The 26,808-nt window shown below is 44.1% G+C and overlaps 1 protein-coding gene across 1 annotated transcript in view; it reads right to left on the bottom strand.

Moving 5' to 3' along the window:
* Positions 1-26,808, bottom strand: part of LOC124624188 (salivary glue protein Sgs-3-like) — a 43,402-nt gene that overhangs the window by 7,629 nt on the left and 8,965 nt on the right. Inside the window, exons 2-3 of the mRNA XM_047149091.1 lie at positions 17,419-17,602; positions 8,345-8,510 (exon numbers count right to left, since the gene is read on the bottom strand). Coding sequence (XP_047005047.1) covers positions 8,345-8,510; positions 17,419-17,602 — 350 coding nt within the window. The remainder of the gene's footprint in view (positions 1-8,344; positions 8,511-17,418; positions 17,603-26,808) is intronic.

Below are 26,808 nucleotides of genomic sequence, written 5' to 3'. Positions count from 1 at the left end.
CAGGACACTGAAATGGCAGTTTGCTTTAATCTCTCAGCATAATGAAATACAGTATTTGTTACCGTGGTGGGGATACAGAAAATGAAGCATTAGGCTGTTCTGTGTAAATATCTTGAAAATTATAACATCTCGAGCTGTATTGCTTCTATGACCTCGTGGATTATTCTATATCAGTCTCTGATCCTTTCGATAGCAACATCAGAAACCGAAAGGTCGGCAGACATCTGTTTACAACGTCTGCTTTGGGCGAATTGCCCAGCCACGTACGCTGGTCGCCCCGCCCAGCCTCCGTGCTACCACCATGTAACAGAGCTACACAATCGTTGCTGGAGTACTGGTTATTCTTCGTGTTATACTGTTGCTGTTAATATGTGCGATCAAACCAAATATTGCGTTAGACTATCTGAGACCGTTCTGTCGAATGAGCACATAAAATTTCTCATACTATTCGTCTTATGATTAGAAAGTAACAACTGTAAAGAAATTCGTTACAGTTATTTAGCATAAACCGCACAAATGAGAGGAATGTTACTCATAGCTAAGCGCTTTGGGAGTCGTACCTGGACTGCCTGTGTTCAATATTTCATGCACAGGCACTTAAGTAATGCACAAAATAGTCATGAAATTAAATAAAATGTAATAGAATATAATAAAATATAATAAAGTCCTCGTCGTACTTTAGAATCAACAACAGATAATCTCTGTTTTGCCTATTCATACTATCGCCCATTCACCGAAGTGCTCCAACCTATTCTTATAGCGGTAACGTCCATCGCGTCTGCTTCATGTCACAACTACTGCCTTCCTGGGCTCCAGCTAGTTCTGTAAACAAGTACATGCCTCTAACAGACTGCTCTCAGCCACAACCCGTTCCACTGTATTACAGGGAGATTAGAGGGGACATGAAGAAACATGTGAAGAAATAACATAACAATAGTTATTTACGCAAGTTGCCCACATACACTACTGGCCATTAAATTGCTACACCAAGAAGAAATGCAGATGATAAACGGGTATTCATTGGAGAAATATATTATACTAGAACTGACATGTGATTACATTTTCACGCAATTTGGGTGCATAGATCCTGATGATTCAGTACCCAGAACAACCATCTCTGGCCGTAATAACGGCCTTGATACCCCTGGGCATTGAGTCAAACAGAGCTTGGATGGCGTGTACAGGTACAGCTGCCCATGCAGCTTAAACACGACACCACAGTTCATCAAGAGTAGTGACTGGCGTATTGTGACGAGCCAGTTGCTCGGCCATCATTGACCAGACGTTTTCAATTAGTGAGAGATCTGGAGAATGTGCTGGCCAGGGCAGCAGTCGAATATTTTCTGTAGCCAGAAAGGCCCGTACAGGACCTGCAACATACGGTCGCGCATTATCCTGCTGAAATGTAGGTTGGTTGTTTGGTTGTTTTGGGGAAGCAGACCAGACAGCGAGGTCATCGGTCTCATCGGATTAGGGAAGGCTGGGGAAGGAAATCGGCCGTGCCCTTTCAGAGGAACCATCCCGGCATTTACCTAGAGTGATTTAGGGAAATCACGGAAAACCTAAATCAGGATGGCCGGACGCGGGATTGAACCGTCGTCCTCCCGAATGCGAGTCCAGTGTCTAACCACTGCGCCACCTCGCTCGTTGAAATGTAGGGTTTCGCAGGGATCGAATGAAGGGTAGAGCCATGGGTCGTAACACATCTGAAATGTAACGTCCACAATTCAAAGTGCCGTCAGTGCGAACAAGAGGTGACCGAGAAGTGTAACCAATGGCACCCCATACCATCACGCCGGGTGATACGCCATTATGGCGATGACGAATACACGCTTCCAATGTGCATTCACGGCGATGTCGCCAAACACGGATGCGACCACCATGATGCTTTAAACAGAACCTGGATTCATCCGAAAAAATGACGTTTCGCCATTCGTGCACCCAGGTTCGTCGTCGAGTACACCATCGCAGGCGCTCCTGTCTGTGATGCAGCGTCAAGGGTAACCGCAGCCATGGTCTCCTAGCTGATAGTGCATGCTGCTGCAAACGTCGTCGAACTGTTCATGCAGATGGTTGTTGTCTTGCAGATATCCTCATCTGCTGACTCAGGGATCGAGACGTGGCTGCACGACCCGTTACAGCCACGTGGACAAGATGCCTGTCATGTCGACTGCTAGTAATACGAGGCCGTTGGGATCCAGCACGGCGTTCCGTATTACCCTCCTAAACCCACCGATTCCATATTCTGCTAACAGTCATTGGAACTCGACCAACGCGAGCAGCAAGGTCGCGATACGGTAAACCGCAATCGCGATAGGCTACAATCCGACCTTTATCAAAGTCGGAAACGTGATGGTAGGCATTTCTCCTCCTTACACGAGGCATCACAACAACGTTTCACCAGGCAACGTCAGTCAACTGCTGTTTGTGCATGAGAAATCGGTTGGAAACTTTCCTCATGTCAGCACGTTGTAGGTGTCGCCACCGGCGCCAACCTTGTATGAATGCTCTGAAAGGCTAATCATCTGCATATCACAGCATCTTCTCCCTGTCGCTTAAATTTCGCGTCTGTAGCACGTCATCTTCGTGGTGTAGCAATTTTAATGGCCAGTAGTGTACGTAAACAACCTAGGAGACAATCGGAGGATTCCTCTTAAATTGTTTGTGGGTGAGGATGTCAATTACCGCCTTGTAAAGTCGTCAGATGATCAAAACGAATTGCAAAATGATTTAGACGAGGTACCTGTATGGCGCAAGAAGCGGCAATTGACTCTAAATGCCGGCCGGAGTGGCCGTGCGGTTCTAGGCCCTACAGTCTGGAGCCGAGCGACCACTACGGTCGCAGGTTCGAATCCTGCCTCGGGCATGGATGTGTGTGATGTCCTTAGGTTAGTTAGGTTTAAGTAGTTCTAAGTTCTAGGGGACTGATGACCTCGGATGTTACATCCCATAGTGTTCAGAGCCATTTGAAACATTTTTTTTTTTTCTAGAATATTGCTGTACGGCGTGGGATCCGCATCAGATACAATTGACGGAGTACTAGTCCAAACAAGCGCAACTCGTTTTGTACTATAGCGAAATAAGGGAGAGTGTGACACGGATGTGATACACGAATTGGGGTGGCAGTCATTAAAACATGGCGTTTTTCACTGCAGGAGCACCTTCTCATGAAACCTGAATCGCAAATTTTCTCCTCAGACTATGAAAATATTTTGTTGGCGCCTGCCTACATGGGGAGATATGACCATCGTAATAAAATATGAGAAATCACAATTTGCACGGAAATACTTAAGTGTTCGTTTCTCCCGGGTGCTGTTCGAGAAGTAGCTCAAAAGTGATTCGATGAACCCTGTGTCAAGCACTTCATTGTGAATTGCAGAATAAACATGTAGATGTAGATGTGCACTGTTTGGTTATCCCGTGTGATGGCCGTTCAAGATTCAGAAATGGTTCAAATGGCTCTAAGCACTATGGGACTTAACATCTGAGGTCATCAGTCCCCTAGACAGAACAACTTAAACCCAACTAAGCTAAGGACATCACACACATCCATGCCCGAGGCAGGATTCGAACCTGCGACCGCAGCAGCAGCGTGGTTCCGGACTGAAGCTTATAGAACCGCTCGGCCACAGCGGCCGGCGCCGTTCAAGACACCTTGACTGAGACAGATACAGAAATACGTCTGCGAAATTTGAAAAGAAAATGAAAGACTGAAAGAACACTAGTAACATGGCTCAGTGTGGAAATTGATGAAGGAGGCACAAGCAAAGCTACTACTTATTAATACTTTCGAAAGACACTGCAAGAGCTGTTAGATTGTTTGGAAGTACTAGACCATGCTATCCAGGATCTGCTCTTAGGCACAGGCTATGACATCGACGCCGGCCGGGGTGGCCGAGCGGTTCTAGGCGCTACAATCTGGAACCGCGCGACCGCTACGGTCGCAGGTTCGAATCCTGCCTCGGGCATGGATGTGTGTGATGTCCTTAGGTTAGTTAGGTTTAAGTAGTTCTAAGTTCTAGGGGACTGATGACCTCAGAAGTTAAGTCCCGAAGTGCTCAGAGCCATTTGAATCATTTTTGTATGACATCAACATTACGAAGTGCGAAGAATGTGTCGAAATAGGTAGGAAGGCAATTCCGAAGTCCACAAGAAAGACTGCAAAATGTTTGTCCTCATAGGTTGCAAACCTGGCCTTACGCCAGCTGCAGTTGCGACAGCACCTTCTGTTCCCGTGACACTTACAGTCGAACTCCCGACTATCAGATTAGAGTTTGAGACTTGGGAACAGTTTCAGTCGTCCTTGGACAGAAATCTGTGCTATACACAAGCGCGTCTTGCTCCGAGGCTACTTGGAAGACAAGTCAAAGAATTTGGTTAAAGGTGTTCCAGTCAAGGCTGATTCGTATGAGGAAACGAAAAATTTAGACTAATCTCAACTATCGTGAAGCTTTGAAACCAATGACCACACGCGTCAACAGTCAGAGTGCAGCATTTATTGAACGTAACAAATGCATACAAACCCTACGAGCTTTAAGGGAAAATGTGCGCGATTAAAGCTAGAAGAGAAAAGATTGCCCAAAGCCACTTCACGAACCTAATGAAATGTTTGAATCATGAAGAAGAGTTAATCATGACCTCCCGCTAAATTAGAGGTGGAAGCGCTTCAGACACGTTGATATCCACAGCTCCCACTCTACAACTGAACGTTAAAGGAGAAAAGCCGAGCAGAGAGACGAAATTCTCGGTGATAAAAATTGCCCTTTCTTCTATATTTCCATGATATGTATATTGGGGGCACTTCCAGTCTTCCAAGATGATAACAGCCGTTTATCTTTGACGACGAACTAGTTTCAAATACTGAAATTTACTCCTGAAATTCAACTTAACTATAATAAGAATGGATGTACTACCTAAGGCGTGTACCTAAGGCGCAACACTAAGAAGGAGTTGTATGACATAAACGGAAGTTGGTAGGTGTTTTTCTACATATGAAAGATGATGTCTATTCAGATTTCGCTCCAGTCGTATAAGAGTGGCGCCACTATTAGGATGCGCTTCAGATTTGCTTTTAATACCCACTGTAACTCTCCTGAGCGTTAGTTACCTTTGAAATTCGACTTCGTGAGTTGAATGCCTTTAAGGAAACAAAGACGCCATTATCAACACCTCACTGAGTTTGAATAAAGTCGTGTAACATTCCTTCTGCGTTATTGCAGAAAGACTTGACAGGTATGTAGACACTGTGCGTGATTGTTAGCAGCAGTGATCACGAGAATTTACGTTCGCAAGAAGATCAGGCGTACAGCTCTGGCGCATCGTACTGCATCTGCAGCAGCAATCTGAGCAACAGTTGGCACCGCATCGACGCAACGAATTGTAACAGAAGTATCCGGACACTTGGCTGAAAATGACTTACAAGTTCGTGCGCCCTCCATCGGTAATGCTGGAATGTGTTGGCCCACCCTTATCCTTGATGAAAGCTTCCATTCTCGCATGCATCGTTCAATCAGGTGCTGGAAGGTTTCTCGGGGAATGGCTGTCCGTTTGTCACGGAGTGCTGCACTGAGGAGAGGTATCGATGTCAGTTGGTGAAGCCTGACACGAAGTCGGCGTTCCAAAACATTCCAAAGGTGTTGTATAGGATTCAGGTCAGGACTCTGTGCAGGGCAGTCCATTACGGGAATGTTATTGTCGTGTAACCACTCCGCCACAGGCCGTGCATTACGACCAGGTGCTTGATCGTGTTGAAAGACGCAATAGCCATCCCGGAATTGCTCTTCAACAGTGGGAAGCAAGAAGGTGTCTAAAAGATCAATGTAGGCCTGTGCTGTGTTAGTGCCACGCAAAACAACAACGGGTGCAAGCCCCCTCTATGAAAAAGACGTCCATATCATAACACCACCGCCTGCGAATGTTACTGTTGGCACTACACTTGCTGGCAGATGACGTTCACCGGGCATTCGCCATACCCACACCTTGCCGTCGGATCGCCACATTGTGTACCGTGATTCGTCACTCCACACAACGTTTTTCCACTGTTCAATCATCCAATGTTTACGCTCCTTACACCAAGCGAGGCGTCGTTTGGGCGTGGTATGTGGCTTATGAGCAGCCGCTCGACCGCGAAATCCAAGTTTGCTCACCTCCTGTCTAACTGTGATAATATTTGTAGTGGATCCTGATGCAGTTAGGAATTCATGTGTGATGGTCTGGATAGATGTCTGCCTATTACACATTACGACCCTCTTCAACTGTCGACGGTCTCTGTCAGCCAACAGAAGAGGTCGGCCTGTACGCTTTTGTGCTGTACATGTCCCTTCACGTTTTCACTTCACTATCACACTGGAAACAGTGGACCTACGGATGTTTACTATTGTGGAAATCTCGCGTACAGACGTAAGACACAAGTGACACCCAATTACCTGACCATATTCGAAGTTCGTGAATTCCGCGGAGCGCCTCATTCTGCTCTCCCACGATGTCTAATGGCTACTGAGGTCGCTGATATGGAGTACTTGGCAGCAGGTGGCAGCACAATGCACCTAATATGAAAAACGTATGTTTTTGGGGGTGTCCGGATACTTTTGATCACATAGTGTACTTCAAGAACAGCCCCGAGCCACACGCCCTGTAGCGTACATTCTACAGACCCCAAACCACCACTATTTGTGACTTCACTGGTGTCAAGCGAATGCTCATTGGAGAGCAGGGTGGAGGTGTGTTGTGTTTGTGATGAAAGCTGGCTCTGCCTCGGTGCCAGTGATGGACGTGTGTTGGTTAAAAGGAGGCTAGTTGAGAGCCTGCAAGCAACCTGTTTGCACGCTACACACACTGGATCTATACCTGGAGTTATTCTTTTGGGTGCTATTTCGTATGACTGCACCACTCTCGTGGTTATTCCGCGCACTCTAAATGAAAATCTATACGTCAGTCTGGTGATTCGGCCTGTTGTGCTGCCAGTCATGAACAGCAAGGCAGAGGGTGTTTTCCAACAGCATAGCGCTCGCCTACATATCGCAGTTGTAACCCAATGTGCTGTATAGAGTGTAGACATATTGCCCGCTCGATCACCAGATTTGTCTCCAATAGAGCTCATATGGGACATCATCGGGTGACAATACCAGCATCATCCACAAACAGCATTAACCGTCCTTGTATTGACCAACCAAATGCAACATGCATGGAACCCCATCCCACGAACTGACATTCGGCATCTGTACAGCACAATGCATCCATGTTTTCAGGACTGCGTTTAAGATTCTGGTGGTTATACCGGTTATTAATGCACCATCAATTCACATTTGCAATGGCTTATCTCGTGCTTACATTAACTTGTGATCTCGCAATGTTAACAACTTAAATATGACAGCTAGATAATTGTATTAAAAATTTATTACTCTACATTAATTATATTTTTGTTTTACAGATGTGTATGTCGTGGACGCTCCCATCTTCTAGGACGATGAGAGCATTTTTCACAGGACAGCTCGCGCATTTTCCATATTTGACGAACACTCGAGCATCCTCTACCATGTCGACATGCCGGCTTAATTATCCAGTTTCAATGGCACCTCAAATGTGTGGGACTACTTGGAACAGCAAGTGAATGGTTCAAATGACTCTAAGCACTATGGAACTTAACATCTGAAGCCATCAGTCCCCTAGACTTAGAACTACTTAAACCTAACTAACCTAGGCACATCACACACATCCATGCCTGAGGCAGGATTCGAAGCTGCGACCGCAGCAGCAGCGCGGTTCCGGACTGAATCACCTAGAACCGCTCGGCCACAGCGGTCGGCACAGCAAGTGAGAAGGAACGATTAACATCCTCGAAATTTGGCAGTTCTGTGTAATCTGATCATTAATAAGTGGCTTCACCTGGATATGGAGTTCTTGAAAAAGTTTGTGGACTCTCTGCCACGTCGAACCGATGTCAGTATCAACGGTATACAAGGCTTTAGACGATACTAAAGTGACGTCTCCTAAGGTGAATGGCTCTAAGCACTATGGGACTTAACATCTGAGGTCATCAGTCCCCTAGGCTCAGAACTAGTTAAATCTAAATAACTCAAGGACATCACACACAGCCATGCCCAAGGCAGGATTCGAACCTGCGGCCGTAGCACCAGCGTGGTTCCGGACTGAAGCGTCTAGAACCGCTCGACCACAGCAGTCGGCTCCTAGGGCAATTTAGTTTATTTTTTAATTTTTTTATCTAGTGTGCTTGTTTCATTGGAAGACGATGTTGTTATTGCTTCACATGAAGGAGGTCAGTCATTTACTACAGAAGTTCTCTGGCACAAGGAATGAAGCAGTGAGGTGTGAGCACAGTACTCACTGCGCGAACTGCAGGCGGACGCAACGGCCCGCCTGGTTGCGATAGAAGCCGTCCCTGCAGCGCCGTCTGCGCTTCGCCGGTGTGCTGGAGCTGGCGGTGCTGGCGGGGGTCGTGGTGCTGGCGGATGGGACGGCGGCGGCGGTGGTGGTGGTGCTGGCGGGAGCCTCTGTGGAAAAAAGTTCGAAATTATTTACTTGTTCCGCACGCTTGGGCGTCCGTACACATTTATGCAAGAGCGGGCAAGCTTTCGGAATTTTCATTAATGCCATAAACGATTCCGTGAGTTTGAGAACGTGTCGTAGACCAGAGCCATATTTGACAGGACGAACACAAAACGTATTGCACACTGTCTGATCTTGTATTGTCAGTATAAAGCTCTAACAACAGAATGGGTTGGCCAGGGGAGCTCAGTGGCTCCGAACGTGGACTGGTCATTGGATTTCCTACTCGGGTGGTACAAGAAAGCAGCACACTGATAGATAACGTTTTCATAGGCCAAGATCAATTCAATCAAATAAAAACTTTTCCTGTTAAGAATGGTCTGTCTGATCACGATGCACAGCTAGTTACAGTATATGATATAGCTCCAAATAGTAATGCAAAACACTCCTCCAAAATAGTGCGTTCCATTAACGATTTAACACTTCAAAATTTTATGGAAAGCTTGCAATAGTTAGACTGGGATGAGGTGTACAAGGAACATGATGCTAATTTAAAATTTAACCTATTTCATGATACCTTTGTGAGTATATTTGGAAACAGTTTCCCTAAGAAAACAGTGAAATACAATTGTAAGAAACCATGTAAAAAGCCATGGCTTACTAAAGGGATAAAACTATCTTGTAAACAGAAAAGGGAGTGTATCTTATAGCTAGGAGGAGTAATGATCCTGAAACAATGAAACATTATAAAAACTACTGCACTACATTAAGAAAAGTTATTAAAAAGTCCAGAAGTATGTGCATTATGTCTGAGATTAGCACATCTGATAATAAAATTAAAACAATTTGTAATATTGCGAAAAGGGAAACAGGGCAACCGAGAGCACAGGAAGACTGTATTTCTATCAAACACTATGAAAAGTTTGCTAACAAGAAGTCACAACTAGAAAACATTTTTAATAATCATTTTTAAGTGTTTTAGAGAAAATAGTTTCCAGATATTCATTAGAAAATGCAAGGCAGTATATGGAAAAAGCAGTACCTACGCAATTTGATAAAATTGAAATTCAACCCACCTCTCCTACTGAAATTAGGAAAATAATAAATTCACTCAAAAGTAAAAGCTCACATGGAATTGATGGCATTTCCAACAGAATACTAGAAGCTTGTTCCCAACAAATAAGTAGGATTCTCAGCCACATATGTAGTAGCTCACGGAAACAGGGAATTTTTTCAGATAGACTGAAATATGCTATTGTTAAACCATTGCATGAAAAAGGAGATAGATCTGATGCTAACAACTACCGCCCAACTCACTTGTGACAGCTTCATCCAAAATTGTTGAAAAACTAATGTATTCTAGAGTAGCATCACATATTTGTAAAAATGAAGTACTAACAAAATGTCAGTTTGGTTTTCAGAAAGGTTTTTCAAGAGAAAATGCTATATATGCTTTCACTGATCAAATATTAAATGCAATGAATAACCAAACATCACCTATTGGGATATTTTGTGATATCTCAAAGGCTTTTGACTGTGTGAATCATGAAATTCTTCTAGATAAGCTTAAGTATTGTGGTATGAGTGGGATAGTTCAACAAATGGTTTACTTCATACTTAACTGGAAGAATGCAGAATGTTGAAATTAACAGTGCAGATAGTCTAGAAAAACCAGCAGAGTCCTCTAACTGGGGAGGTATCAGGAATGGTGTCCCACAGGGTTCAGTCTTAGGTCCCTTATTGTTCTTAATATTTATTGTCGGCTTGCCACTCTATATTCATGATGATGTAAAGTTAGCTCTTTTTGCTGATGATACAAGTATAGTAAACACACCCAAGAAGCAAGAATCAGCTGAGGAAATCGCAAATAATGTCTTTCAGAAAACTATTAAGTGCTTCTCTGCAAATGGACTCTCACTAAATTTTGAGAAAACACAGTTTATACAGTTCTGTACAGTAAATGGCATAACACCATTGATAAATATAGACTATGAACGGAATTCTGTTGCTAAGGTAGAATACTCAAAATTTCTGGGTGTGTGCATTGATAAGAAATGGAATTGGAAGAAACACATCGATGATCTGCTGAAACGGTTAGGTTCAGTTAATTATGCTATTAGGGTTATTACAAATTTTGGTGATAAACATATCAGTAGATTAGCCTACTATGCCTATTTTCATTCACTGCTTTCATATGGCATTATATTTTGAGGCAATTCGTCATTAAGAGAGAAAGTATTCATTGCACAAAAGCGTGTAATCAGAATAATAGCTGAAATCCACCCAAGATTACCTTGCAGACATTTATTTAAGGAACTCGGGATATTCACAGTATCTTCGCAATACATATATTCACTTATGAAATTTGTCATTAATAACCCATCCCAATTCAAAATAACAACGAAGTGCATAGCTACAACACTAGATGAAAGGATGATATTCACTATTCGGGATTAAATCTCACTTTGGCACAGAAAGGGGTGAATTATGCTGCCACAAAAATCTTTGGTCATTTGTCAAATAGTATTAAAAGTTTGACAGATAGCCAACCAACATTTAAAAGCAAATTAAACGAATTTCTAAATGACAACTCCTTCTACTCAATAGATGAATTCTTAGATATGAAGTGGGAACTGTAAAAAAATAAAAAAATAAATAAAAAAATAATTAATTAATTATTTTGTGTAAAGAAAACTTATGTTAAAGTGACACGTTCCACATCATTACGAAATGTCGTATTCATGATCTATGGAAGAAGGATTAATGTATATATGTATCAGTTGAGTAACAAATCCAGTGGCCGCATGCCCGTGGCCCAGTCCGTGACTTTAAAAGGACGGAACGAGCACTGAAGCATCATTCTTCCGGCTCACTCTGAAGATGGCTGAGTGATATACAGCCCAAAAGGCTGAATTTATGCGGCACCACACTCTAAATTTAATGAAGCACCTTGAGCTCATATCACACGTAAAAATAGGAGACTGCCAGTCTCAATGCATGTACTATAAGTTTTTCTTCAGTTACTCCGGCAGTATTGTGCATACTTAGCATTCGAAGCGTGCATTCTACGGACGAGTGCACCTTCTCCCACACGATCCAACACAGTTACTACTGTGCGAACAACTCAGTACCGAGTACCTTGGCCAGCTCTTGTGGCTTGAAAAACAGATCCGAGAAGGTCAGTCCATTAATTGTGAAGGTTTTGTTACATCTGTAAAACTTACTGTTCCTTTGTTTAGTAGCTTATCAACACAGCTCACATCATCAAACCTTGGCTGTATACAGTGTCATATTTACGTCTATCTGTTTCTTTTCTTTTTATTTTCATGTTATCACATCAGTATAAACTGTACAAATGCTACGTCCATAACCATGGAATGATCTTAGAACATTTCTCTCTGTGGCACCAAATTTCTTCCTATGAGGCTGACGCCTGTTGGAAAACAGTTCTCTGGGTATTTGTTCAGTCTTTCGGGATAACCATCACGTTGCAGCACACATTAAACGCAAATTTGCAAGATCATGTAACGAGTAATCGATCACCTTCCACACTCTATCACAAAATTACGTGAACACATCACAGATAACAGAATATTGAATTTCAAGATAGGATCATCAACGTTGATGCAACAGGAAGTTGTTTACATATTTTCGTGTTTACAAACACGTCCCTAAATCGGATTTCTCATTCAAGACTTCGTACTGCCTGAAATATTTATTCAAAGAATTCGTGATTATCATAAGTTGTCACCCACGTCACTTTCCGCCAACTGAGAGTAGCACTTCCTAACACTTACATCCATTCCCTTACACTTTTTTACTTCTATGGTTTCATCTAGTACGACGCAAGTTATTCCCTGATGACGCCTTAAAACATGCGCTCTCATCTTCTCCCATCTTGTAGTCAGTATTTTCCGCATATTTTTTCCTTGCTGATTGTGTGAAGTATTCCTCATTTCTTATCTTAACAGATTGCCTAACTTTTGGCAACCTTCCGTAACACTGAATCTCAAACATTCGAATTTTCCTCTTTTCGGGATTTCCTACCAGCCCATGACATATATCCATACAGTGCTATGCTCCAGACGTCCATTCTCAGAATGTTCTTCTTCAAGTTAAGGGCTACAGATGACACTAGCACACTCCTCTCTGCGAGGAATTTGTATAAGACTAGCCCCTAAGGTTGGGAGCACTGCGAAAAATCACAGTGAAGTCGAACTTGACACAGTCAAATTCTGGCCATATCGAGTGTTCGGTCTAATCTGGAAGGAAGGATCCAAGAGTACAGTGTCAGTGACTGATGTAATACCTTTCAGTTCTGCCGTTACTTGTTACTTAACACTAGGACATATCCTTTCGTCACATTTCAAACGTGTTGGGTTTGAAAGTTGATTCGTCCATTTTGTTGTTCTTTTAGGTCGAAAGACTGGTTCGATGTAGCTCTCCATGCAGAATCCTCACCATACCTGCGTAACTATTGCAAGTTATGTCTGTTTGAACCTGCTTAACACAGTCCAGCCTGGGTGCTTCACTACAATTGTTACACCAGACACTTCCCTTGTTGCCAAAATGACAGTTCCTCGATGCCTCAGTAAGTGCCGTGTCAATCGATACCTATTTTAACTCAAATTGTGCCATAAATTTCTTTTCTGACAAATTAGATTCAGTATCTTCTCTTCAGACATACGATCAAATCTTCAGCATTCTTCTGTAGCCCCATATCTCAAAAGCTTCCATTCTTTTCTTGTCAGAAATATTCATCTTCCACCAGTCAATTCAGTACAAGGCTACACCCCAGACAAATACCTTAAGAGGACTTCCTTACACAGCCGAGGGACGTTCAGTAAGTAGTACAACACACTTTTTTCTCGGTCCATTTCGGTTGAAAAATGCTAATATCGTGGAGTATTTCTGCATCAGCCCCTGTAGTTTCATGAAGTATACGTAGCCTTCAGAATGGCGTTTGTAACGAAGGTGGGTTCCAACCAGAAAGCTGTTCTGAGTTTCTTTTGGCGGAAAACCAGAGGTTAGCAGATATTCAAACGCGCTTGTAGAATGTCTATGGGGACCTGGCAGTGAACAAGAGCAAGGTGAGTCGTTCGGCGAGGCGTCTCTCATCATCGCAACAAGGTCGCGCAAACCTGTCCGATCTCCCCGCATGCCGGCCGGCTGCACACAGCCGTGACTCCCACAATGTTGGAACGTGCGGACACTCTCATTTGAGATGATCGATGGACCACAACAAAACACCTTGTTATTCAACTGTACCTATATGTCGGTAGAGCTATGACCCTCGTCCACAAGTTGGGATACTCAAAGATGTGTGCACGCTGGGTTCCTCGCCGGATAACAGAAGACCATGGAGAGCAATGAAGAACCGTCTGTGCGGAACTGCTTGTGCGCTACAAGGCTGATTGTGACAATTTTTTGTCGAACATCGTCACAGGCGATGAAACATTTGTTCATCACTTCGAACATGAAGAAAACGGCAGTCCATGGAGTGGCACGACACCACCACTCCTCCGAAGAAAAATTTCACAGCCGTACGCTGAAGGGGTAAAGTCATGGCGACCATCTGCTGGGACTCTGGAAGGGTTATTCTTTTTGATGTCCTCGCTCATGGTGCAACGATCAACTCGAAACTGTATTGTACTACTCAGGAAGCTGAAGAAATGGCTTCAGAGTGTTGTCGCCATAAAAATGCAAACGAACGTCTCCTTCTCCATGACAACGCAAGGCCTCACACAAGTCTGCACACCCGAGAGGAGCTCACAAAACCTCGTTGGACTCTTCTTGATCATCCACCGTGCAGCCCAGACCTCGCACCTTTACACTTCCACCTGTTTGGTCCAATTAAGGACGCATTCCACAACAAGCAGTTCGCGGGTGATGGGGAGGTTACTGATGCAGCAAGACGTTGGCTCCGACCTCGACTACTAGAGAGGTACATACAGGCCATCCCAGCGAGGTGGCGTAAGGCCGACACATTGAATGGAGATTATGTTGAAAAACAAGGTTTTGTACCAAAACAGTGGGGAATAATATGGCGTATTGAAATCCTGAATAAAACCCAGTTATTCTCAGAAAAAAGTCCTGCATTACATATTAAACCCCTCTCGTAAATTTACATTCGATGTATTCAGATCTCTCATTTTCAGGAATGCATTACTTACTATTGTCAACCCTCATTTTATATCATCTCTACTTCTGCCTACGTCAGTTATTTTGCTGTCCAAATAGCAAACCTCAACTACTACTTTTAGCATGTCATTCCCTAACCTCAATCCCTCAGCGTAGCTTGATTTAATCCGACTACATTCCATTACCCACATTTTATTTTTGTTGATACGTTGTAAACTCGTTTTAAGACAGTATCCATTCCGTTCATTTTATCGTCCAAGGTGTTTGCCGCCTCCCCACGATAATGTCATGAGCAGACCTCAGTGTTTTTAGAATTAATTATTACTCTGCAACGGAGTATACTCTGATTTGAAACTTCTTAGCTGGTCAGGGACTCGAACCTGGGACTCGAACGTGGAAACCTCGTCTTTCGCTTGCAAATCCTCTACTGACTGAGCTATCTTGGCATGACTCATGACCACACAGCAAGGTATACCTCAGAACGTCTGTGAAGTGTGGAAGATAGGAGATAAGGTACTGGCGGACGTAAAGCTGTAAGGACGGGTCTTCAGTCCTGCCTGGATAGCTCAGTGTGAACGTTCCTTTCAGCTATCATATTTCAGTAATGAAGACGTGTTGAGCAAGATATAACATTTAGCACTGCCCTACCAATACTGGAAACCAAATCACAAAATAGCTTTGTTTTGTCGCCATGTCTATAGGGAAAACATATTCTAAGTTCCTTTCCAGAGAGCGACTTTAGACCGAAGAAAAGGTCAACTAGGCAGTTATGGTGCATATAGGGGACGAACAAAAATATGGAAACTTCAAAAACACATTACTATGCCCAATACCTTGCAGGAGAAACCGTACGCACTCAAAACAGTTTGCAGTCGTCTCGGAATGGATAAAGACAGGTTCTTCATGGTTTTCAAGGTATCCTTGTGCTATTGTTGCTGTGAAACAGTGATAAGTTTAGGTAACTATGATGGAGGTGGAAAGCGATCACGCACACTTCTCTCCAAAATAGACTACAAAGTCTCCATAATACTGATGATTGTGGTGGTCAGGGGAGTTGCGGCGATTCATCCTCGTGCTCATAAAACCTGTCCTGGACGATGCGAGCTGTGTGAACAGGAGCTCTGCCGTCTTGGAACAAAGCATCACCATTGGGAAACTAACATTGTACCATGCGATGGACCTGATCAGCCAAAATGATGACATAAGCCTTGGCAGTAAGGCGACTCTCCAGAGTAGCCATGGGGCTCATGGAACACCACGATATGGCTGCCCAAATCATCGCCGAACACCCGCCTTGTTTCACTCTTGGAGCGTAAACTCGTCCAGAAGATGGAAACCGGGTGCCACTACACTAATCCGACCAAATAACTTTCTTCATTTGCTCAATAGTCCAGCTTTTATGGTTTCGTCACCATGTTTTCCTGTTACGGCCATTTGCATCACTGATGACAGGTTTTGGAATTCCAGCTGGCCTGAAATTCTCTGCTTAAGGACCTCCCTTCCCGTTGTTTTGGTACCGTTAGGGTTCGTGAGTGTAACATTCAGTTCTGCAGTGATTTCTGCAGCTGTCGTCCTATTATTTTTCGTCACGATCATTCAACACACACTTTCGTCCGCGTTGCGTCTTGGCGGATAGTTTTTCGCTTTCCACGAATTCCGCATAAATCTTCGATGCAGTGCCTTTGAAACACCAAACATTTCTCCTACCTTGGTTACGGAAGCTTCCACCGTACGAGCAAAAACAATTTGTACGCGTTCGAATTTACTTAGCTCCGTCATAGTGCATTCACAAATATACACAGAACACTGTTCTGATCACGAGTGACTCTTGCCACGTACTGAGGACATTGCACAGGTGGCGTATGTGGTCAAATACAACAGCGCAACCTGCAGGCCTGGCTAGTGTTTGTATTTATGTTCAAGCAATCACTTGTTGTGTTTCCATTTTTTGTTCAATCCCTGTATTCAGTAAAATACGATAGAACTCTTCCCTGTCATGACTCCTGCAGATAAAGTACCACTGATCAAAGTAGGCAACTTTTACCCCGAGCTAGGCCACGTCTTCACCTCTTGTGAAGAAAGAAGTAAACTTCCATCAAAAATACTAGTAGATAAATGGCCTCAAGAATTTAACTTTGTTTCTGAAGCAGCCAGTTCCTATGAACTTCTAATTTTAGAAGGAACAATATTTTATTTCCGTTTTTAAGTACCGTGAAAACTGCAAGATAAATTCCGATTTGTACTCAAGACATTTTATTCATTCTCGTTTATCGTTTTAAGATCTGTCATTAGATATTCTGCAAATACGATGACTTAACAGACTGCATGACAACAAAGGTAACGCGCCAATGAAGTCAAAATAGTAAGGCCACAGAGTCCACGCACTACCGAAGACAAATGGCGAGAGCAAATATAGGCTATAGGGAAAGATGAAGGCCCTAATTAAAATAAAACATAATTTTCAAAGCACTTTCCATGAAAGGCAATGGTTGCTTGTTCGAGTCTCTATCGGATACACCTGAAGTCTAAAAGTTTTTGCTCCACCTCCCTGAACTTTAATTCCCTTTCCAGATTTCTCGTTTGGCTCCTTTACTTGTTGCTGAATGTACGGATTGTTCTTACCGACGTTATTATCTTTTATTTCTGCTATGTCATGTGTTTCCTGTTATGGTTGAGTTTGACGACAATCATAACACGGTTGTTTTTAATCATACGGAATCTCCTTAATACTTGTGGACACTAGCTAAGTGTAGCTAAGAAAGACGGCCTTACCCGAGCACGTGGCGTTGCCGATGGCAGGCGTCGCAGCTGAGTTTTGAAGAATCGTCGTCGTCGTCGTCGTCGACGTCGTCGTCGTCGTCTCCGCCTCCGGCGGGGAGTCGGCCGGCGGGTCGTCGTCGCTCGCCACGGGGTCCTCCGGGTCCTCGTACTCGTCGTACATCTCGTCCATCAGCTCCTGCACCAGACCAGCCCTCCGTGTCACACCGCACGCGGCTCACTGCCCCACTTGCTGCACCTTCAAAGCTGGCCGGGGTGGCCGAGCGGTTCTAGGCGCTACAGTCTGCAAGCGCGCGACCACTACGGTCGCAGGTTCGAATCCTGCCTCGGGCATGGATGTGTGTGATGCCCTTAGTTAAGTTAGGTTTAAGTAGTTCTAAGTTCTAGGGGACAGATGACCTCAGAAGTTAAGTCCCATAGTGCTCAGAGCCATTTGAACCATTTTGAATAGCTTCAAATGTGGCAGTCACTGACAGCGAGAAGTATTCGTTCTCTGCGAAGGATAATATCATTCGATAAACAGATATCAAACTAATGACTTTATTATTATTTCTAAGAATTTCCCAGAGATTCGTTGTCATCTTGCAGAATCTGATGTGCTGCCGGTATTCCACGTCTTCCCAACACGATATTTTGACGTCGTAACTCGGCATCTTCGTCAGTTGTTTCCTGAGTTAAGACGTCGAAATATTGTGTCAGGAAGACGCGGAACACCGACAGTACACCAGATTCTACAAGATGACAACTTTATTATTGTTTGTCAATGTTTTTTCTGTCTGCCTACGTGAAGTGAATAAATGCAACTTTTCATACAATGAATGCTTTCAGAACCAGGAGTCATAGTTGCTGCTGAACCTTTCGGGCTGCATGACCGTGGTCGAAGAATCTTTTTTGGTTCCTGACGTAAGAAACTTTTTCGGTTCCTGACGTTTCTTCGAGAGCTGCACTGGACGTCTTCACAGATGCTCCGGGCGACGTGACGCTGACTCTTGCCGACAGTCGGCAATATTCAGCGTCGCCAGGAATACCTCCGAAGATGTTCAGTGTAGCTATGGACGAAACGTCAGGAATCACGGCCATACAGCCTGGAAGATTCGTCAGCAAACGCACTTTTTGTTTTCGAGACGCGTTTTGTCTTACTTTAGTGAGGTAAATCCTGAAATGCATACATATACAGTGTGGTCCATTGATAGTGACCAGGCCAAATATCTCACGAAATAAGCACCAAATGAAAAAACTACAAAGTCCGAAACTCGTCTAGCTTCAAGGGGGAAACCAGATGGCGCTATGGTTGGCCCGCTAGATGACGTTGCCATAGGTCAAACGGATATCAACTGCTTATTTTAAAATGGGAACCCCCTTTTTTTTATTACATATTCGTGCAGTACGTAAAGAAATATGAATGGTTTAGTTGGATCACTTTTTTCGCTTTGTGATAGATGGCGCTGTAATAGTCACAAACGTTTAAGTACGTGGTATCACGTAACATTCCGCCAGAGCGGACGGTATTTGCTTCGTGATACATTACCCGTGTTAAAATGGACAGTTTACCAATTGCGGAAAAGATCGATATCGTGTTGATGTATGGCTGTTGTGATCAAAATGCCCGTCGGGCGTGTGTTCTGTATGCTGCTCGGTATCCTGGACATCATCCAAGTGTCCGGACCGTTCGCCGGATAGTTACGTTAATTAAGGAAACAGGAAGTGTTCAGCCATATTTGAAACGTCAACCACGACCTGCAACAAATGATGATGCCCATGTAGGTGTTTTAGCTGCTGTCGCGGTTAATCCGCACATCAGTAGCAGACAAATTGCGCCACAATCGGGAATCTCAAAAACGTCGGTGTTGAGAATGCTACATCAACAGCTATTGCACTCGTACCATATTTTTATGCACCAGTAATTGCATGGCGACGACTTTGAACGTCGTGTACAGTTCTGCCACTGGGCACAAGAGAAATTACGGGACGATGACAGATTTTTTGCACGCGTTCTATTTAGCGACGAAGCGTCATTCACCAACAGCGGTAACGTAAACCGGCTTAATATGCACTATTGAGCAACGGAAAATCCACGATGGCTGCGACAAGTGGAACATCAGCGACCTTGACGGGTTAATGTATGGTGCGGCATTATGGGAGTAAGGATAATTGACCTCCATTTTATCGATGGCAATCTAAATGGTGCAATGTATGCTGATTTCCTACGTAATGTTCTAACGATATTACTACAAGATGTTTCACTGCATGACAGAATGGCGATGTACTTCCAACATGATGAATGACCAGCACATAGCTCGCGTGCGGTTGAAGCGGTATTGAATAGCATATTTCATGACAGGTGGATTTGTCGTCGAAGCACCATACCATGGCCCGCACGTTCACCGGATCTGACGTCCCCGGATTTATTTCTGTGGGGAAAGTAGAAGGATACTTGCTATCGTGATCCACCGACAACACCTGACAACATGCGTCAGCGCATTGTCAATGCATGTGCGAACATTACGGAAGGCGAACTAATCGCTGTTGAGAGGAATGTCGTTACACGTATTGCTAAATGCATTGAGGTTGAAGGACATCATTTTGAGCATTTATTGCATTAATGTGGTATTTACAGGTAATCATGCTCTAACAGCATGCGTTCTCAGAAATTCTAAGTTCACAAAGGTACATGTATCACATTGGAACAACCGAAATAAAATGTTCAAACCTACCTACGTTCTGTATTTTAATTTAAAAAATCTACATGTTACGAACTGTTCGTCTAAAATTGTGAGCCATATGTTTGTGACTATTACAGCGCCATCTATCACAATGCGAAAAGAGTGGTCCAACTAAAACATTCATATTTCTTTACGTACTACACGAATATGTAATAAAAAAAGGGGTTCCTATTTTTAAAAAACGCAGTTCATATCCGTTTGACCTATGGCAGCGCCATCTAGCAGGCCAACCATAGCGCCATCTGGTTTCCCCCTTCAAGGTAGACAAGTTTCGTTCTTTGTAGTTTTTTTCGTTTGGTGCTTATTTCATGAGATATTTGGCCCTGTCACGATCAATGGACCAACCCTGTATACTGATAGCGTAGTCTTCGGTCCGGCAACACCGGCGACACCGGACTTGGAGGGGTGGCAGGTAAACATGTGATACGCCACTAGTGTGCATTGGACTTTGCTTGTGCCATGGTGGTTGTCTGTTTATCAGTTCTAAATGAGTGACACGAATTTCGAGGAATGGTGTGCGATCAGATTTTGCTTCACACTTCGATCTGTTGCAACGTGGAAATTTGATAAATTCCAGCAGGCCTGAAGAGACAGCGGTTTGTCAATGGTCCAGGTGTTTCAGTGGTTGAAGGCATAGTCAATTGAAGATGAACTCGTAGTGGAACGCCTTCGGTTTCAGGAACTGATGCTAATATCGACAGGTCGTCGGTTGACAGCTGGCTGTAGTCTAAATGATTTGGGAAAAGTTGAATCTTAGGCATAGAACCGTTCATCAGAGACCGAACATTGAAAACAATTGGGTGGAACATCATGACAAAGCGCCATGCCACACATAAATTACCGTAAACCGTTTTTTGACCAGTAAGAACATTCCTGTCGCTCCTCCGCCTCCTTATTCACCCGACTTGAGTCCCTGTGACTTTTTTCTCATTTCAATATTGAAAAAACACATCCACGGACATCGCTTTGGAGTCCTGGGCAATATTCAAATAGCTGTAACCGACCAGCTAAAGGTTATTCCAGTATCTAAGTTCCAGCGTTACTATGATTAGTGGAACGACAGTCTCTGGCTCCGTGTGGCTCCCCAAGTCAAGTACTTTGAAAGGAATAATGTTCAATTATAACGTTATTGGAACAAAGCAGCTGAAAAAAAACTCAGTCTCATTACTTTATTTTCGCTCCTAGTATTCTCACTTAAATGCAAATATTTTGTCTTACATACACTGAACAGCTAGAACATTATGACCATCGACCTACTATCGATATAGAACCATCCAGGCGATAGCAGTGTCATCTGGCTAGGAACGACTGTTAGTCAGACACACGCACGGTGCACGTAGCATCAGTAAAGTAAGCGTGCTGTCCCTGTGTAGATTGGGGAAGGCGCGCGATCTATTTGAGTTTGACCGAGGGCAGGTTGTGACGACCCGGAGGCTCGGCACGAGCATTCCGGAAACTGCACGACTTGTCGGGTGTTCGAGCTGTGGTGAGTGTCTTCAAGACGTGGCGAAACCACGTCCAGGCGTCATGAGGTTGGGCGGCCATCCCTCAGTATAGATGTCGAACGCCGTAGAATGGACAGACTGGTAAAACAGAACAGGCGGCGAACTGTGGCGGAACTAACAACAGACTTTAATGCTAGGCAGAGTACAAGGTGAGCCGTGCTTGGCTCGTGTTCCCGCCATCATGTATTTTACACCCTGTTTATAACGTACTTCCACCTCACTACGTTAATTTAGATTCCTACTGTCAATGAGTTGCTGCTTTGCCTGACCGTGAGCGGCGTTAGCAGCGCGTATCGATATATCCCCCCTAGTAGTAACTTTGCTTGACTGCTATTATCTTAACGGTCGTTGTCTGTCGTAAGCGAGCACGGATAGCCAGTTCGGGTCTGCCAGTCAGTTGGAACGCGTCTGGAGCGCAGTCCGCACCTGCCAGTCGGGGAGTTGCAATGCGGCACTAGTGCAGTCGGGCTGGAGCAGCAGTGAGGTGTGCGTCGACACGGCTCGCCCGACCATTGCCGCCGCGCATCACTTGAGCCGGGCCAGGGTCTTGGTGCATCGTCGGTCAGTCGTCCTACCGGACGACGCGTGTTGGCTGGCCAATCGTTCATGAGTCGTGTGTGTGTGTGTGTGTGTGTGTGTGTGGGTGTGTGTGTGTGCGTGCGTGCGTGCGTGCGTGCATCGACTCCCGATTTGTTTTCGTGTGTGCTTAGTTACTGTTGGGTATCGTTCAGCTCTTCGTGCAAGTGTTTGTCAGATTGTGTGTGTTGTTGGCGTTACTTCCACTGACGACTATTTTAGAGGTTGTCGGCATGCTGGGAGGAGTCGGTCGGTTGCTGCGGACCAGGGAAGTTATCTCCGCGCGGTGCAGTCGGCTGGGTCGGCGGGCGGTCCCTGCGCAGTGTCGGAGCGTGTGTGGAGGTGTCCGATCGCTACGAGCTTCGTGGTTCACCGACCCAGGACGTCAAAGTTGAGTAGTGGTTTCAACTACCCAAGCCACGTGCATTCATGTTGTGTGATTCGTTTCGGTGGTTCGCTGTTGAGGAGGTTTTCCTGTGAACAACACCGAATGTTTCTATTGCTGAAATTTAGCCGCCATGCGGTGCAATGAACTACATTGGTTCACTACAATTCGAGTGCACCAGTGGAATTTTCTGCCTTGTGGCCGTTAGAGTTCCGGTTACCTGCCCTGGCCACTAACGTAATTTCAGGCAGCGTCCTTTCCTCTCCTGTTGTCGCTGTCCAACATCATGTGTAATTTTGATACCTAACGCATATATCATTGTGGATAATCACGTTCGTAACCTTTTGTGTTTGAGTTCTCATGTACTGATTGGTGGGAAGCAAGGCGGTATGGCCGTGCGGTTCTAGGCACTTCAGTCTGGAACTGCGTGACCGCTACGGTCGCAGGTTCGAATCCTGCCTCGGGCATGGATGTGTGTGATGTCCTTAGGTTAGTTAGGTTTAAGTAGTTCAAAGTTCTAGGGGACTGATGACCTCAGATGTTAAGTCCCATAGTGCTCAGAGCCATTTGAATCATTTTTAGCAACCACCTGCCACACAATGTTAGTGCAAAGCGTCTCTTGCCATGTAACACCTGGTACAAAGCACTGTCTGCCATGTGGCATTGGTACCCACCCAATGGCGGAGCTATCACAATTCGCATAATTTTCACAGTGTTGGGGGACTAAACCACGTTTTCATGAAGTATTTGTAAACGATATACACAAACCTTCCTTGTATATCACTGTACCTATTAGAGAAAACTGTATTAAAATACCTAGATTAGTTACTGAGATTAGCCTTCACATAGCGACAGGAAAACGCTCGGGGGACTTTAATTTAATATGTATAAAAGAAGAAGATATGTGTAGAACCTGACAATAATAATTTCATGTGGTCTAATAGTCTGGTGTAAATCTGTCAATTGGACGCCACTTTGGCAACTTGTCAGACACTAACAAAACCAGGGAAAGGAGACGTACAGCTAAGCGTGCAATCCACGCCACGTGTCGCCTCTGGCGAATCCTCACATCGTTGAGAGAGTAATATAACCTTAGAAGGCAGACTGAAAAATCATTGGTCCGACTAGAGTTCGATCCGTAACCTGTCAGTTTTCAGGCACACACTTTACCGCTACGCGACCAGCTGGTCAAGCTCTACTGGTCCCCGCAGTTGTTGCGGCTATTTACTTTAGTGGTTTTCCCACCAGATACCGTCTCCCCTGTAGCTGAACAGCCGTGACTTGAGTCCAAACGCTAAGCAAATATAGGACAGATTACATACTCAGTAATACTTAGCGGTAGCCCGCATCTCGTGGTCGTGCGGTAGCGTTCTCGCTTCCCACGCGCGGGTTCCCGGGTTCGATTCCCGGCGGGGTCAGGGATTTTCTCTGCCTCGTGATGGCTGGGTGTTGTGTGATGTCCTTAGGTTAGTTAGGTTTAAGTAGTTCTAAGTTCTAGGGGACTGATGACCATAGATGTTAAGTCCCATAGTGCTCAGAGCCATTTGAACTTAGCGGTAATAACTTATATACACAAAACTTCCTCATGAATCAGTCCATCTAAGTGAAAACCGCATGAAAATTCCTTCCGTAGCTCCTAAGATTAGTCTGAAGAAACTGTGGCAAGAGACTTTATAATATGTATAGATACGTAGACGCTAGATATAAAAATATAAGTACGCTGCTTTTGAAAAATTGCAACAGAAATACAGTCTTGTCGCGTTTGGGGTGTGTATTACAAAAGTGACGATCGAGAAGAAAGCTGAAAATTAAGCGTACAGTAAAATTATGTATAATGTGCAACATTAAAGGCTTATAATCTTTCTGAGCTCAATATCTTACCCATTATGAAGCGATGCCGACAGTTTTTCGGACAAGCAGATGGGGAATTTCAGTACATAACCTGGAAATCAAACGTTGTCGCTACGGTCCTGACGCCAGATGACAGCGCGTGTACGGTCACATTACGAAACAGAGTGTTTAGCGTGTGCAGTGACAGAGAGCCAGGAATTAAAGAACAGTGTAGTTTAGTACTAGCCTTTTACCTCGACGTAAGTAAATGACTTCCTTTTAAAACAGTATTGTACACTACGGATAAACCGAATGATGTAGCAATGTTTTAAACAAACTGAAGACTACAATCTTCATTTGGCCATCCTGATTTAGGTTTTCCGTGGTTTCCCTAAATTTCTTCAGGCCTAACATCTCCCCCATCCTTACCAAACTGAACCTGTAAGTGTGTAAATGCATGTACATATCAATTATGTCATTTTTGTTGTTCTTCAGTTGAAATATCATGACATGTCCAATACCATCAGCACCTAAAGGGTGCCAATACCGTTGTAAAAGTGATGAATGAAGCTACTGCTACTAGTACTACTTCTACCAAACAAAAGCTGTAAAAAAGTTATCGAGGAGCGGAGTTTCTGTAAAACTATTTCCGCATAGACAGACAGTACAGTGGGAGATCTGATAACGGATAGAACGAGCTGGTGCTCTAGTTAAGGCACTAGATTCGCATTCACTAGGAATGGTGTTCAACTCCGTATGACCATCCAGAATAAGATTTCCTGCAGCTTTCCTACATCTATTAAAGCGAATTCTGCAAATGTTCCTTTACCAAAAAGACGGTCGATATTGCCTCCCATCATAGCTTGTACTCCGCATCTATCGCGCTCTCAGATTTCTCATATGAAGAAATTCATCAAGGAATTTTGTGCTCTTATTCACACGATCCTTGCAATATCAACAACCTCACAAAGCTACATACGATGACGCTTTTAGGAAAATATCTCTATCAGGCGTATGGAATATGACGAAAGGCCAATATTCGTATGACGACAATTGTCTTGCAATAAAGAGCTTGAGTACTCGTGCAGAGACTTTCCATGAATTTGTTTCGATTCGCTATGTGTCTTAATCAATGATCCCTATACTACATGGACATCGAACTCCAGCTGTTTGAATGTGCCGGACAAAGACGCTCGTAGTTCGTTTCTTGCCTAATTACACCATGGCTGCCACGAAATGCCACGAGAACGCAAAATGGAAACACTTTTCGATTCTGCTCCCACATCAGCATCGCATATTAATATCAAGTTCAAAGTTAGAAAACACTAAAGAATTCTTTATCACGTACAGATCTGTCGAAGTTTTGTTGACTAATTACAACATGGCAGACTAAACAGTTGACAAGAATCTGTATGCACGTCGAAGTTCCCTGCTCTGAGATCGGATATCTACATCCAGTTAGTATACAAATCACTGGTGTGACCCGAGGTTCAAATTCTTTCAAACAAAAATGAGTTATCATTGTGGAATATTAATGCGCGCTGACTTGTTTAGAAATTAAAACAAAAACGTTTAGAAATGGTTCTGAGGGTTCAAAGCGGGCGTATCCGCTGGATGCTGTGCTGCTGGCAGACGGAGCAGGCTCGCTTCCCGCGGCTACGAGGAATGCTGGGTCCTGCTGCCGTAATCACCTCCCGCGACGCCCCCATCACGCCTCCTGCAATTCCGTTTTCTAGTTTTTCCGGTCCTGGGTGAACGACTTCATCACAGCATAGCATTTGTGAGCTAATGCTCACACAGTTTGTGTTGCCCTCAAATTTCTTTCTCTTTCTTTATAGTCGTGCTTCCTGTTGATTCTGGTTTTAGTGTGTTAGTCCGACCTGTCTTCCTGCTTAGCAAAGTTTTTCGACCAAATGTTTCTTTGCTCATCCTTTTTTCCCCACAAGAGTATAGCTGTCCAAGCTTCAATGCAAATTTAGTGATTTCTTAGAAATAATAAAAAAATACATCAATTGCTTGACACGAAACTCCCATACTCCGACACGAATTTTGATCAAGCAGAACTATCCCATTTGTAATAAAAATAACTATTTCACTATTGACTTACGTAAAAGCACTTATGGTAGAAAATATTTGCGATCTGATTTTCGAGTTATTCTCTGTTTCGTGTCATTTTATAGCATTCTTACACTGATACACTCCAACATGTTGAAACCACTTGTAGCACTGGGGTCCGATCCTGGACATTTGCGTTTCGCATTCGACGCTCCTATCGACTGAGACATCAGACCTTGCCTCACGGCCTGATTAAAAACATCCTGCACATTTTTCTTCGCTGTTGCTAAAACCATAGAAGTTCGGTGCG

This window comes from Schistocerca americana, chromosome 1, assembly GCF_021461395.2.
Source record: "Schistocerca americana isolate TAMUIC-IGC-003095 chromosome 1, iqSchAmer2.1, whole genome shotgun sequence".
Classification (NCBI taxonomy): domain Eukaryota; kingdom Metazoa; phylum Arthropoda; class Insecta; order Orthoptera; family Acrididae; genus Schistocerca; species Schistocerca americana.
The sequence above is the reverse complement of the archived record's forward strand: the minus strand, read 5'-3'. Positions and strand labels throughout refer to the sequence as shown.